This window comes from Carcharodon carcharias, chromosome 11 (assembly GCF_017639515.1).
Source record: "Carcharodon carcharias isolate sCarCar2 chromosome 11, sCarCar2.pri, whole genome shotgun sequence".
Taxonomy (NCBI): Eukaryota; Metazoa; Chordata; class Chondrichthyes; order Lamniformes; family Lamnidae; genus Carcharodon; species Carcharodon carcharias.
The window spans coordinates 57,529,836-57,545,775 of NC_054477.1; the positions used below are offsets into that span (position 1 = coordinate 57,529,836).

At 41.4% G+C, this 15,940-nt stretch overlaps 1 protein-coding gene across 2 annotated transcripts in view; it reads left to right on the plus strand.

The window, feature by feature from the left end:
• micu2 (mitochondrial calcium uptake 2) overlaps positions 1–15,940 on the plus strand; it is a 515,235-nt gene that overhangs the window by 384,175 nt on the left and 115,120 nt on the right. For both annotated transcript variants that reach the window (XM_041199666.1, XM_041199667.1), the window contains one exon: positions 10,796–10,878. In XM_041199666.1, the coding sequence (XP_041055600.1) occupies positions 10,796–10,878 (83 nt within the window). The remainder of the gene's footprint in view (positions 1–10,795; positions 10,879–15,940) is intronic.

Here is a 15,940-nt window from a genome sequence, read left to right on the forward strand (position 1 = left end):
ATCTCCAGTGTCTTGGCCAATATTTATCCCTCAAATAGACATCAGTAAAACATATTGTCTAGTTATTATCACGTTGCTGATGGTGATAGCTTCCTGTGCACAAATCGGCTGCCTTCTTTCCTGCATTACAACAATGACTATGCTTCAAAATCAATCCATTGGTTGTAAAGCACTTTGGATAGTTTTTGATTCTGCAAGGCACTGTATAAATGCAAGTTTTTCTGTTCTTTAAATTCTTTGAAATGTTGTAAGAAGGCTGCATGTCTCCATTATGATAAGGATTCTATTTTTAACATGTCATTGAGGTTTTTCTTGTCTTGGGAAACCTGGCAGATAAATGAAGGCTAGATCTATAAGGGTGAGTGCCTTTACAGTACTGCTTGTGGGCCCGGAGAAGAAGGTGTGGCTCCCCTAGGCCCAAGAAACCCCACCACTTCCACAAACTGTCCAACCCCAATCTCTAACCACCCCATTTGTGATCACTGACCCCTGCATGCCACAATCTCTCAACCCTCCACCAATCTTTCCACTCCCCCTATTGTTAACACTCCACTTTTCCTATCCTTGCAATCTCTTGCCCCCACCACCAGAAGACCTGCCCGCTCCACCACTGCAGACTTGTGCCCCAGGATTTTCCAAACGAGGCAGCCAACATGTTAATCATGCTGGCTGTTGGGTGGGAAACTAGTAAAAAAAATAAAGTTCAAAGTTAAGTTAAATTAATTTAAAACTCCAAAGTTTTTCCACATTTCCAAACCCTATTAATGGTATCAATTGAAGTTAAGTATATAAAGTTGGAGGACATTGGTTGGATCATGACTTGAGCACATATAAAGAGACACTTATTGAAACAGGTTGTGGGTCATGTGAGAAGGTATATGCTTGTAGTGTTTTACTCTGAATAAATCTATCCCAAGTAAAGACTAGCTCTGGTTTCTTCCATCACCGACTGTCCATTGGAATCAGAACATGTTCCAAACTTGTACTCCATTAAATATTGGGGCCATGATATTCCTTCAAAAGCTTCTAATCCATTTTTTTCTTTCATGGGATGTGAGCGTCACTGGCAAGACCATCATTTGTTGCCTATCCCTAATTTCACTTGAGAAGGTTTTGGTGAAATGAACTTCCTGAGTGTTGCAGTCTATCTAGTATAAGCACACTCACGGTGCTGTTAGAGAAGGAGTACTCGGATTTTGACCCAGTGACAATGAAGGAACAACAATATATTTCCAAGTCAAAATAGTGCGTGGCTTGGAGGGGAACTTGCAGGTGGCTGTGTTCCCATGCATCTGCAGCCCATATCCTTCTAGGTGTTAGGGATCATGGAAGATGCTGCTGAAAGAAGCATGGCCAGTTGCTGTAGTGCATCTTATAGATAGTACATATTGCTGCCACTGTATGCCGGTGGTGGATGGGATGCTGATCAAACAGGCTGTTTTGTCTTGGATGGTGTTGAGCTTCTTGTGTGTTTAATGGAGCTACACTCATCCAGGCAAGTAGGAAGTATTCCATCACACTCCTAACTTGTGCCCTGATGGTGTGGTGAGCTACATGCTGCTGAATCCCCAGCCCCTGAAATGCTCTTAGACCCACAGTATTTATATGGTTGGTCCAGCTCAGTTTCTGGTCAATCATAACCCCGAGGATGTTAATAGGGAGAGATTCAGTGATGCTAATGGCATTAAATGTTATGGAGAGATGGTTAGATTCTCTCTTGTTGGAGATGGTCATTGTCTGGCACTTGTGTGGCACAAATGTTACTTGCCACTTGCCATGTTACAGCCCATGCCTGAATGCTGTCCAGATCTTCCTGCAAATGGATACGGACTGCTTCAGTATCTGAGGAGTCATGAATGGTGTGGAATATTGTGTAATCATCAGCGAACATCTTCACTCCTGACCTTATGATGGAGGGAAGGTCATTGATGAAGCAGCTGAAGATGGTTGGGCCTAGGGTACTACCCTGAGGAACTTCTGCAGTGATGTCCTGTGGCTGAGACGATTGACCTCCAACAACCACAACCATCTTCCTTTGTGCTAGGTATGACTTCAACGAGTGGCATGTTATCCCCCTGATTCCCAATTGCTTCAATTTTGCTAGGGCTCCTTGATGCCACATTCAGTCAAATACTGCCTCGATGTCAAGGGCAGTCACTTTCACCTCACCACTTGAATTCAGCTCTTTTGTCCATGTTTGGACCAAGGCTGGAATGAGGTCAGGCATGGCCCTGGCAGAACCCAAAACTGAGCATTAATGAGCAGGTTATTGCTTCTGTAAATGCCACTTGATAGCACTGTCAATGACACCTTCCATCACTTTGCTATGATTAAGAGCACACTGATGGGGTGGTAATTGACTGGATTGGATTTGACCTGTTCTTTGTAGACAGGATATATATGGGCAATTTTTCACATTGTGGCTAGGTGCCAGCGTTGTAGCTGTACTGGAATTGCTTGTCTATGGCACATGGCTAGGTGCGTAGCCCACGTTTACAGTACTATTGCTGGGATGCTGCACATACCTTTTGCTGTATCCAGTGCCTTCAGCTGTTCCTCGATATCAACTATTTACCTCATGTTAATTCTGGCTGTTGAAGTATAAGATAATTTTGACTGTTTGCTATGTTGAATCTTGTATAGTAACATTTCTTCTGTTTCTTTAAAACCATGGAATCTTGTGGCTTTATTCTCTCAATGAATACCTGGGATTTCAAATTTTGTTACTGGTCCCTAACTGGATCATAACAGTTGGCATCTGTAATTTTGGGGTACTCAGGAGGAGGCCGAGATGGATCAGCCACTCAGCACTTCTAGCTGAAGATGCTTGCAAACGTGTCCTTTGCAAATGAGCATGGGAATACTTGTGGAAACGCCACCTCCGGTTTTCTGTTTAATTGTTCACCACCGTTCACAACTGGATGTGACAGGACTGCAGAGCTTTGATCTAATCCATTAGTTGTGGGATCACTTAACTCTGTCTATAACATGCTGCAACTGATGTTTAACATGCAATTGAGTCCTGTGTTGTAGCTTCACCAGGTGAGTGCCTCAGTTTTAGGTATGCCTGATGCCACTCCAAGTATGCTTGGAGTAAGAGTAAGAGTGCACTCCTAATTGAACCAGGGTTGATCCCCTGGCATGCTGGTAATGGTAGACTAGGAGCTATGTCAGGCCATGAGGTAACAGATTGCAGTTGAATACAATTCTGCTGCTGTTGATGGTCCACAGCACAATATGGATGCCCAGTTTTGAGCTGCTAGATCTGTTCTGAATTTACCCCATTTAGCACATTGATAGCGGCACGCAACACAATGGGTATTATTCTTGGTGTGAAGATGGGACTTCTTTTTCAAAGGATATGCTTGCCAATTCAGTGAGTGTTTAACGGTTTATGTGCTGTGACTGTAAGAGGCACGAACAGACAGGTTTTTTTTGCGATTTTCAAAAAGAAAAGAAGGTTGTGTTTATTGTACTTAAACCGGTCTAAGAAAAATAATTTTTTAAAAATCCAACTTTCACTCTGACAATGCATTATTCCCTCAGTCGTGCATTGAAATGTCAGCCTAAAATGCTAAAATCAATGGAGTGAGACTTGAACCCATAACCTCTGGTTCAAGCAATAGTGCTATGACTACCCACAGCTAATAATGGAATTGCATTGGAATTCTTGAACCTGTTGCATTTTCGTCAGTGCAGGTTCATTTTAGGATGTAGGAAAAGGAGAAGGCCATTTAGCATGTTGAGCCTGCTCCGCTATTCAATACGATCATGGCTGATCAAACACTTCAATGTCTTTTATCCACACTATCCCCATAACCCTTTACATTAGTGTAAATCAGGAATCTATCAATCTCTACCTTAAACATATTCAATGACTGAGCTTCCACGGCTCCCTCGAGTAGAGATTTCCAAAGATTCACAACCCTCTGAATAAAGAAATTTCTTCTCATCTTAGATCCTAAGTGGTTTCCCCCTTATTTTGAAATTGTGTCCCCTGGTTCCCCAACCAGGGGAAACATCTTACCTGCACCTACCCTGTCTATCCCTTTAAGTATTTTGTAGGTTTCAATGAGATCACCTCTCATTCTTCAAAACTCTAGAGAATACAAGCCCAGTTTTCCCAATCTCTCTTTGTAAGACAGTCTCGCCATTCCCGGAACAAGTCTGGTGAACCTTTGTTGCACTCCCTCTATGACAATAATATCCTTTCTGAGGTAAGGGGACCAAAACTGCGCACACAGTACTCCAGGTGTAATCTAACCAAGCTTCTATACAATTGAAGTAAGACTTCACTACTCCTGCGATACTCTTGCGATAAAGGCTAACATTCCATTAACCTTCCTAACTGCCTGCTGCACCTGCACGTTGCCTTTCAGTGACTTATAGACAAGGGGACCTAGGTCCCTTTGTACATCTATACTTTTTAATCTCTTACCACTTAGAAAATGCACTGCACATCTGTTCCTTCTACCAAAGTGGATAACCTTGCATTTTTCCACATTGTATTCCATCTGCCAAATTCTTGCCCACTCATGAAGTCTGTCCAAATCCTCTTGTAGTCGTTTTACATCTTCCTCACAACACACATTCCTGCCTACCTTTGTATCATCCGTGAACTTGGGAATATTGCATTTGGTCCCCACATCCAAATCATTGACATATTTTGTGAACAGCTGGGGCCCAAGTACTGAGCCTTGTGGTGCCCCACTAGTCACAGCCAGCCAACACGTGTATGACCTGTTTATTCCTACTCTCTGGGCAGAATTCTCCCTTTGGTGAGCAAGGGCAGGGTCCGCTTGCCGACGCGTAAATTGACACGCAAAATGACACGCAGTGACATCGGGTGGGCATCCCAACGTCACTGCGCATTATTTAGATTTTCAGTTCAGCGGGCATGCAGCTGACTTGGCTGTGCGCCTGCCAACCTGTCAACGGCTTATTAAGGCCATTAAAAAAAGTAATCGAAATGATTAATGGACCTGCCCATCCAACCTTAAGGTTGATGGGCAGGCGAAGAGCCCAGTCGGCCTTCAGGAAAAGCATGAAACCTCATCCATGGGCGGGATGAGGTTTCATGAGGGATTTAAAAATTTCGGAATATTTTTAAATAAAAGTAATGGACATGTCCCAGCTCATGTGACAGTGTCACATGAGGGGACATCAGGAAAATTTCTTCCAACCTTATAACTTCAACCAATCTCCCTGAGGCGACACTTTGCTTCAGGGAGATCTGTGCTGTCTTTCACACGCATGCGCAAAAGAGCGCACTCCCAGCTCAGGGAATCCCCCCCAGGGAGTGCTCAGTGCTTCCGAGCAGATGTCACACTGGGCAGGCCTTAATTGGCCCACCCACATAAAATGGTGGCCCGCCCCCATTCAGGGATGCCAATCAGGAACCTGCACGCCCGCTCCCACACAACCCCCCCCCACCCCCGCTGCAAGGGGGGGGCGGGGGGAGGATGCTGCCCTCTGTGTTCTGCCTGTTAGCCAGTCCTTAATCCATGCCAATATATTGCCTTCTATCCCAGGTGCGCTTTTGTTTTGCTAATAAACTTTAGGGGACTTTCGCAAAAGCCTTCGGAAAATCCAAGTATATGACGTCCATTGACTCTCCTTTATCAATTTTGTTAGTAACATCCTCAAAAAAACTCAACAAGTTCATCAAACATGATTTCCCATTCGAAAATTCATTCTGACTATGCCCAATATCCAAATACCCATTTATCACATCCTTTTATAATAGATTCTAGCATTTTCCCTACTACTGATGTAAGGCAAACAGGTCTGTAGTTTTCTCGCTCGCCCTTCTTAAATAGTGGGGATGACATTTGCTTCCAATCTTCAGGATCCATTCCAGAATCTATAGAATTTTCAAAAATGATCACCATTGCATCCATTATCTCTATAGCAACCTCTTTCAACACTCTGGGATGCAGAATATCAGGTTCCATGGACTTATCAACTTTCAGTCCCATTAATTTCTCCAATACAACCTTCTAACTTATACTAATTTCCTTCAACTCCTCATTCTTCCTAGTCCCTTGGATCGCTAAATCTGGGAGGTTTCCTGTATCTTCCTCAATGAAAACAGACACAAAGTAATCATTTATCTTCTCTGCCATTTCTCTATTCCCCATTATGAATTCTCCTGACTCTGCCTGTAATAGACTCACATTTGTCTTAGCCAAATGCTTCCTTTTTACATACCTATAGAAGCTTTTACAGTCTGTTTTTATGTTTTTTGCTAGATTGCATTCATATTTCTATTCTCCCTTTATCAGTTTCTTGGTCTCCCTTTGCTGTATTCTGAAAACCTCCCAATCCTCAGGTTTACTACTACTTCTGGCGACTTTATAAGACTTTTTTAATCTTATACAATCTTTAACTTCCTTTGTCAGCCACGGTTGACTGACTTCTTTTGGGTTTTTGCACCTTGAAGGAATTTATAGGTGCTGTAAGCTATGTAATAGTTCTTTGAAGACTATCCATTGCTATTTACAGCCATACCTTTTAATGTATTTTCCCAATCCAACTCAGCTAATTTATCCGTCATGCCTTCATAATTTCCTTCATTTAACTTTAACAGCCTTGCTTCAAAGGGAACTACCTCACTTTCAAACATAATGTAAAATTCTACCATAATGTGATCACTCATCCCTAAAGGTTCTTTTACAACAGGATTATTAATTAGCCCTTTTTCATTACATAATACTAGATATAAAATAGCCTGTCCCTAGGAGGCTCCTCAACATATTACTCTAGAAAACCATCCCTAACACACTCCAGAAACTCGTCTTCACAACATTAGTGCTCAGTTGGTTTACCCAGTCTATATACAGATTGAAGTCACCCATGATTACTGTGTTGCCCATGCTTCATGCTTCTCTCATCTCCTGATTAATACCATACCCCACATTACCAGTACTGTTTGGTGCCCTATAAACGACTCCAACTAATGCCCGCTGCCCTTTGCTGTTTCTTAGATCCACCCAAACAGATTCCACATATTGTTCTTCCAATCTGAGATCCTCCCTTACTAACGCACTGATCCCATCCCTTATTATCAGCGCAATTCCACCTGCTTTCCCTTCTTGTCTGTCCTTCCTATACGTTGAATATCCTTGAATATTCAATTCCCAGTCTTGGTCACCATGCAGTCATGTTTCCATAATGGCAATTATATCATACCCATTTACCCCTATTTGTGGCTTTGGATCATCTAACTTATTGCGAGTACTGCGAGCATTTGGGTAGGGTGCCCTTAACTTTGTCTTTTTGACATCATTCCACATTTGAAGCATGCTCAATGCTCTGTTTTGTTTCTCCTGCCTTCTAGCCTTACTGCTACTTCCTGTTACTAACTTTACTTTCTCCCAATTTGGGCCACCCTTCAGGTTCCCAACCCCACCCCTCCTCCCTGACAAGCTAATTTAAATCCACTCCACAGCACTAGCAAATCTCCCTGCAAGTATATCAGTCCCAGTCCTGTTAAGATGTAACCTGTTCAACTTGTACAGGTCCCACCTGCCCCAGAACTGGACCCAATGCCTCAGAAATATGATGCCTTTCCTCCTACACCAGTTCTCTTGCCACATTTTTAATTGACCAATCCTCCTGTTCCTATGCTCACTAGAATGTGGCATTGGGAGTAATCCTGAGATTACTGCTCTTGAGGCCCTGCTTTTTAATTTCCTTCCTAACTCCCTGAAATCTGCTTTCAGGACCTCATCCTTCTTCCTACCTATGTCGTTGGCACAAATGTGGACCATGACTTCTGGCTGATGCCCTACCCCCGAAGGATGTCTGTGACATCCTTGACCCTGGCACCAGGGAGGCAACACACCATCTTGGAGTCAAATTTACTGCTTCAGAAACGACTCCTGAAAGCCTATGAAGTGCATGATGGAGGCCCATGGAAAGAGAGGGCCTTGGCAGTGAATGCCACCTCACTCCCATCCAGGCATACTGTTGAAACCCATGAAAGCATTGAGAGTGCCTTCACACTTAAAAGAAGAAATGACTTTCATAGCAGAAGGAGGCACCACTTTAATTCCCAAGTGTTACGGACAGGAGGGGTGTTAATTTAAACAGGCCCTGATTTCTCCTGTCACCACCCATCCATCTACAAAGGATGTTTTAAGTTGCTTCCCCCTTTATATGTGGTGGCGTATTTCCCAACCCTTCAGTTTTGGTATGATTCAATTCTATTAATAACCCAATAGCAAATTCGAGATAGGATGAACTCCAAAGGGTTCATTTATTTGCACACTCTCAAATGCAGGAGAGGGGTTGCCTCATGGCCCCCTGTGCACTCATACAGTAATAGAGGGACAGAGGAAAAAGAAAGATTTACAGGCAAAGATCACAGAGATGTTTCACGTGGATCCAGAGCCTAGAATCAAAGTCCGATGAGGTATTCCTTTGTGGAGGTCGACAAGTTGAAAACTGATGCTGCATAATTAACATTTCCAGTGGAGTTGACCTCACAAGATGAGATAGGCACACACAGATGAGTCAATCTTGCAGGCAATGGTATGGAAGTTCCAGTAAAAAACAGTGTAGATGGGGCCAGGTATTCAATCTGGGCAGAGCCCCTTTTCTGTGAGGCTGCTTGTAGATAGTAAATTGGCAGACTGACCTTTGCAGTACAGTAAGGCAATATCACTGGTTACACAAGCTAGAGATGCAATGTCACCTGACTCCCACTTCTTCACAGTCTCTTTAACAAAGGGTGTGTATTCCCCCCACCCCCCTTCCCATCTGGGTTCCTGAGATGGTTAAATGTTCCAACGATGAAGACTCGAAAGGAAGGTTGCGGGTTCCTTTGTCCTAGCAGGCAGACAGGCTCCGATTGGCCAACCTGGCTTATGTAATGCAGATGGCCTTTCTGTAGTTCTCTTTGAATTTGGTCTCTGCAGCCCACAGGGTTAGTGACTCTTCAGACATAACAAGGTGCATGTTTCTGCAATACTGCCATGGTAGCTCTTTTTGTTCTAGAGTGACAGACAGGCATAGCTTCAGCCATTTTAAAAGGCCTTTGTCTAGTTTTTAAATTTTTTTAGAAATAGCCATGAAGATATCTAGATGTATTTTAAAAGAATATATAGGGTAAGGTCTTAGTCCCCTCATACAAGGCTCCACTGAACCTCTTGCCACTGTGCAAGAGGAGTAGGAAACCAAGAGAATGGAAGTTTTTTTGATTTGTTGTGGATATTTTTGTCACCAATAGGGTATGTGCAGGATGATTTGGGGGAATGTGGGGGAATGCCTTGCACTAAGGAGTGGGAGCTCTGGAAGAGAGCTTAATATGGCCCATTTTGCAAAATTGGGTCTTCAATCAAAATCTCTTATGGACTGTGCCTGCAGCAGGTGGGACATTATTACATTATGATGAAACCTAACTCTTCTAAAGTATTGCCTAGGATCACAATGAAGCAGCACACCACCTGCAGAAGGGGAGGTTTGACTGCCATGAGGCAGGAGCTGGAGCCACCTGATCCTCATCCTCTTCCTTCTCAAAGTAAGTGGAATGAATGAGATCCAAGGGGAACTCCTTGATTCCTGAAGTCCAGTCTACAAGATTAATTTAAGAATGTTATTTGGAAAATGCATTGCTTGAAGAAAATAAGTATTTATTACAAAGAACTGTTAAGAACATTTTAAAAAGTTTTAAATGAAGTAAAGAAACTTGCTAAAAACTTTCAAAACTGTTTAAAAATTAAATAATAAAATTTATCTGTTTCATTTCAAGCTTCTCAGGATTTCTTTTGGCCTTCAACAATGGAAGGCCCACATCCCCTGAGGCATTCCCTACCATTCATGGTCACTGGGGTTGTAGTAGAGGGAATTGTGGCCCAGCAATAAACCCAATCTGCATTGTCATTTACAAGGACTCAACAGTTGATGATGCCCATACGGACAAGTAATTTTTAGGGCGAAAACCTGGGGCTGAATTATGCTGTTGGCGAGCAGGGGGGTTGCGGGGCCCACTCACCAACGCATAAAATAACGAGGGATGACGACGGGGTGAACCCCCGACATCATCCCACCCCATTTAAATTTTCAGGGAGGCGGGGGCACAGCAAAATCAGCTGTGCGCCCGTCGCTCTGTCAATGGCCAATTGAGACCATTGACAGGATCAGTCAAACAATTAAAGGACCTGCCCGACCAACCTTAAGGTTGGTAGGCAGGCCAGGAGCCCCAGCGGGCAGTAGAAAAAACATGAAACCTTATCCACCAGCGGGATGAGGTTTCATGTAGGGTTTTAAACAGTTTAATAAAGTTTTAGTGTAATTTATGAACACATCCCATCTTATGTGACATTGTCACATGAGGGGGACATGTTAAGGATTTTTTTTTCTACTTTTAATGTTTTTAAAAGTGTGAGCGATCTCCCTGAGGCAGCACTTAGCCTCAGGGAGATGTGCGCTCTTTTGTGCGCATGCGCGAAAGAGCGCACTCTCGCATTTGGGGAATCCCCCAGCCCACCCGCACAGGGAGTGCATAGCGCTTCCCGGCGGATGTAACGCTGGGCCCGCCTTAATTGGCCCTCCCACATAAAATGGCGGCAGGGCCCACTTCTCCGATGGGGATCAGCTCCCCGCCTGCCCAGCAGGCAGAAAATTCTGCCCCTGGTGTTGGCCTCAGTTTTTCTCCCACCCTTTATACCCCCCCCCTCCCCCAATTTTACACCTTTGATTACTCCTGATACACTCTAAAACAGGTTGCAAACAAAGGGAAACCTAGGCTTTGGAATTTTGCATAATAAACAATGCTTTCTTATGCTTACAGAGCCAGACACTGGATTCCATATTGCCTTTAGTATGCTGGACACTGATGGGAACCAAGAAGTCGAGAAAAAAGAATTTCTAGTGGTAATTTCTTTAATATTGTTCAAATTAAGCTTGTGCTTCATGATTGAATGTATTGAGCTTCCTTGTAGATAAATCTGAAACTAAGTCTGAAATTTAAATTACATGGTATACATTAACCTCATTCTATCTCGCTTCAATATTTTACCAAGAAAAATGAAATATTTATTCCATTGTGCAGTTCACATACGCATAGAATGGCATAGAATCAAAAGCATGGTAGCATGGTAGCAGGCTGTTCAGCCCAACTGGTCAATTTTGGTGTTGATGTTTCACATGAGCCTACTCCCACTTAAATTGCTACATCCCATCTACTTCTATATTCCCCTATTTCCTTCTTCCTCGTGTGTATCAGGCATCTCTGTAAATGCATCAACGCTATCTGTATCAAATTCTCCATGAGGCACATCTCCAAGTCTGCGCTATTCATATTAGCCACTCCATGTGAATGTAAATTCCACATTATCACCACCTCAAAATACACTTCAGGGATTTGAGCACGTAATCTAGACTGACACTTCAGTGTAACACTGAGTGCAACACTATCAGAGGTGCCACCTTTCAGATGAGATGTTAATCTGAGGGCCCGTCTGCGTTCTCAGATGGATATAAAAATCCATGGCACTATTTGGAAGAAGGCTAAGGAGATGCACAGGCGTGTACTCCCTGGTGTCCTGACAAATACTTATCCCTCAATCAATATTGCAAATCTCATTGCCTGCCCCTTCACTTACCCTCTCCTCACTGTCCAAGGGCCCAAACACTCCTTTCTAGTGAAGCAGCATTTCACTTACACTTCCCTCAATTTAGTCTATTGCATTCGTTGCTCCCAATGTGGTTTCCTCTACATTGGAGAGACCAAACACAGACTGGGTGACCGCTTTGCGGAACACCTTCGGTCTGTCCGCAAGCATTACCCAGACCTCCCTGTGGCTTGCCATTTCAACACTCCACCCTGCTCTCATGCTCACATGTCCGTCCTTGGTCTGCTGCATTGTTCCAGTGAAGCTCAACGCAAACTGGAGGAACAGCACCTCATTCTTCCGACTAGGCACTTTACAGCCTTCCAGACTAAATATTGAGTTCAACAATTTTAGATCATGAACTCTCTCCTCCATCCCCACCCCCTTACCGATCCCCCCCCCCTTTTTTTCCAATAATTTATATAGATTTTTCTTTTCCCACCTATTTCCATTATTTTTAAATGTATTTCCATCCATTGTTTTATCTCTACCTTTTAGCCTTTTTCGATTCCTTCACCCCACCCCACCCCCAACTAGGGCTATCTGTGCCTTGCTTATCCTGCTTTCTACCCTTAATTAGCACATTCCTTTAGATAATATCACCACCTTCAACACCTCTTTGTCATTTTGTCTGTGACATCTTTTGGTTATCTACACCTATCACTGGCCCTCTATCCAGCTCTACTTGTCCCACCCCCCCTTAAACCAGCTTATATTTCATCTCTGTACTTAGTTCTGTTGAAGGGTCATTCGGACTCGAAACATTAACAGTGTTCCTCTCCGCAGATGCTGCCAGACTTGCTGAGTTTTTCCAGGTATTTTTGTTTTTGTTCTGCAAATCTCATTGTTGTTTGTAAAACCTAGCTATGTGTAAATTGCTACAGCATTACCTACAATGCAACAATAACTTCATTTCAAAAGTACTTCATTGACTGTGAAGTGCAACAGGATGTCCTGAGGATGTGAAAAGCACTATATAAATGCAGGTTTTTACCTTGAGTAAATTGATATTCCATTTTATCTCAATTGTTAAAAAAATAAAGATATTGCATTTATTCAACATTTTTCATGCCCTCAAGATGTCCCATAGCACTTTACAACCAACAGATTACTGTTACACATATGTTAATTTAACTGTCACCCACAATTTAATTGTCATTCAATATCAAATCAGGTACAAAAAGACAAATAAAGAGAGGGAAGGATATGTTGGACATGAAGGGAGAAAAAAGAGACAGCAGAGAAAAAATTTTTCTAAAAAAAATATTTTACTTTTTAAATATTTCTAACAGCAATTAATATCTGAAGCAGTGAGACTCCACACTTTTGATAGTTAATTTTCAGTGTCAGAGAGGTGATTGGTAGTAATTAATACTTATCACATTGTTAAAAGGTAACTTAAACTTGAAATAACATGACTTAACTTTCTGTGACAAGTTGAGTTTGCATCTATCACTAAAAAACAGCAATTTCATGCAATTTAATCAATGGTAAGGCAGACTGCTAAATGCCATTTTTGCAAAACTAACAGAGAATGGTGCAATTTGGACAACTTTTAGATGTCCGCTTTTAACCATGCATCTGCCCCTTGCCTGAAGGTGTTGGATCATTTGCGCAGAAATAATGGCAACACCATTAGCCTTACTGTTATCTTGACAGCAAACTCTAGCCTATTATGATGAAAAAGATGCAAGGATCTTCAACCTTTTTCCTATCCAAGCAATAAAGGGTTTTCCAGACCTTTACATTAAAACTTTGCCCATTTAATGCTCAGCTCACTTAAATACAGTCAAATCATCTCTGAACCTCACCTTATGTGAAGCATATTATATAAATCTAATCACTTATGTTTGAGCCGTTATATGGCTTGTGATACAAAGATTTTCCAACTGGATCTTCTTACATTTTATAGAAAGCTTGATCCAGGCATAATCCTGATTCAAGCAGAAAATTTCTTGGCAAATTAGTCACTCATCTATCATAATTCTGCCATATATTCTTACCCACAGCCCCCTTTCTTTTCCCACACCATGGGCCCAAGTTTTGAAAAATGTACTATGTCTAGTCTAAGTATGTTTTTTTGCTCCAACTCTATATACATGCCAAAAGAAAAATATTTTATACTACAGCTGCAGATTTGCGTCAGATTTGTGATCCACACTTGCTCATGAAACAAAAAGGCTGAGTTTTTATTCCCTGTTGATGAGGGATATTTCAGAGCAGGCTGTAGAGTTTAGGATGATACAGTGTCAATGGAGATGTGTAAAGGAATCTAGCCTTCCGTCCCCACCCATCAACCTCCACACGAGCTGAAAGTAAAACAAAAATCTAAAATATTCAGTCTTCCAGGAAATATTTAGACCATTTCTCCCAGCACTGAATCTTAGTGGATCATCCTTGAACAAAGAAACAAAACCTCACCTGGCCTTCCCAAACCTCTTTCAAATCTTTATCCAACAGGAGCGTATTAGCAGTTTTAATGGATATTCTGCAGTCAGTGTCAACAAAATTTAGCATTTGTATGTGTACTAATTGCATGGAAAGGTAAGAAAGAAAATATAATAGGTATGTTAGTTTCTTGACCTGACATTATCAAGCCTTGACCTCAGCTGAGGGACTTCACACGTGTGGAGCAGCATTGAAGATGTGGATCTAGTTTCAAGATCAAACCTCAGAGCTTTTAAGAGAATTAGTTTTAAGTAGTCCCTACTGAGAGGTATTTGCAAGGTCTGTTAATTCACTTTACTGACAATTTAACTGACAGTTATCTCAAATCCAGAAATCTTTAGTATGTAAACCTAATTGACATCACATTCAGACATTACTAAAGAGTCTGGCATTTTTTTACATTCACTCTAGGTTACTTTTTAAGTCAGAAAACTTCAGAGCTCATTTTGGACTTTTTCCCATTTTTACATAAAATGTACATCTACTTCTTGAATGGTAAAAGGCTAATTATTATTATTTGTGTTTTATAATTAGAGATGAATTACAACTAACAGCAAAAATGTGAATACTCTATTTTGGTTAAGTACATCAGACTTACCAATAATAATTACATGTAGTGACCAGAGTAAAATTGTTTTGGTTTTATCTTATAGTTTATTATGATAGTGATTTTTATTCAAATAACTGTATGCTATTCTATTTTTTCTGAGGGATATTTGTTGATGTGCAGGTGAAAGGCTAGGTGGATCACCAGTGACAACTTACACTTTCATGCCAGAGGCAATTTGCTGTGACATTCAGACACTTGCAACACAATTAAAAACATTTTGAGTTGAGTTGGCTTCAGAAGTGAAGTCTGTGGAACTAGTTAGATATTGAATAGGCATTACTCCTAAGCTGTAAAAACCAGAAGGCAGCAAAATTCACAGTAGATTAGGTTACTGGAATTTTTTTCCACTTGCCTTTTTGTTCCATTTGTAAGTTTCTTTCTTTATTTATTTCATTTATTTAAGGGGTAAGATAGTGAAGGGTAAAAATGGATTACAGAACCATGACAACGTCCACTTGAAATTCTTCAAGCACAGATCATGTCTGCTGCACCATGTAATTCAATGGCTTTAGAGTGATGCAGTCTCATGAAGATGATGTATTGGGGTCTGGCGGGGTTAGTCTTCTGGCTAGTTGAATAGAGCTGGTAGTTGGGGAGGGAAGAGAAGCAAAACATTAGAAAAAGGAGCTTCACGTATATGCTCAAGTGTTTCATCAAGAACTCTCACAGCGGGATGGTTTCATAGCCCACCTTCACTGAACAGGCATAAATCTGTCCCTCACAGGATCAAAGCCAGAAAGAATTTTAAAAGAATTTTAAAGCTGTAGTATCCCTTTTTGTAGATCTTTATAAGCCAATTAAAAAGCTATCAAAAATCAAATATATGAACCTCCAGCTACAACTGAGGCCTCTCACAAAGTTTCAAAACAAACATCAATGCTGCTATTTTGTAAGAAAACTAAGAATCATGAAAAGTTGTGTACTGATGTTTTTTTAGGTTTAAAATTAGTGGAGTATTTTCTTGTAGATGTTTTGCAGACTTGACTATTAATTGCTTTCTTTTATCCCCAAAACGTTACACTTTTTCTTGTAATACATACTTATTTGTTAAGAATTCCTTTTTTAACTTTCGGAAATTATTAGTTCCGGAATAGTTTTAACATTGTGTCTGATTGATCTTTCATTCCCCAGGGGAAAAGAATTCATTATTTAAAAGCAAAGGCAGTTTCATACAGACGGTCTAATGTTATCATGCATTCATCCAAGACAGACAAATGGAGTGATGCATGATATAAAATTTTATTAAATACCAAAATATTTGGCA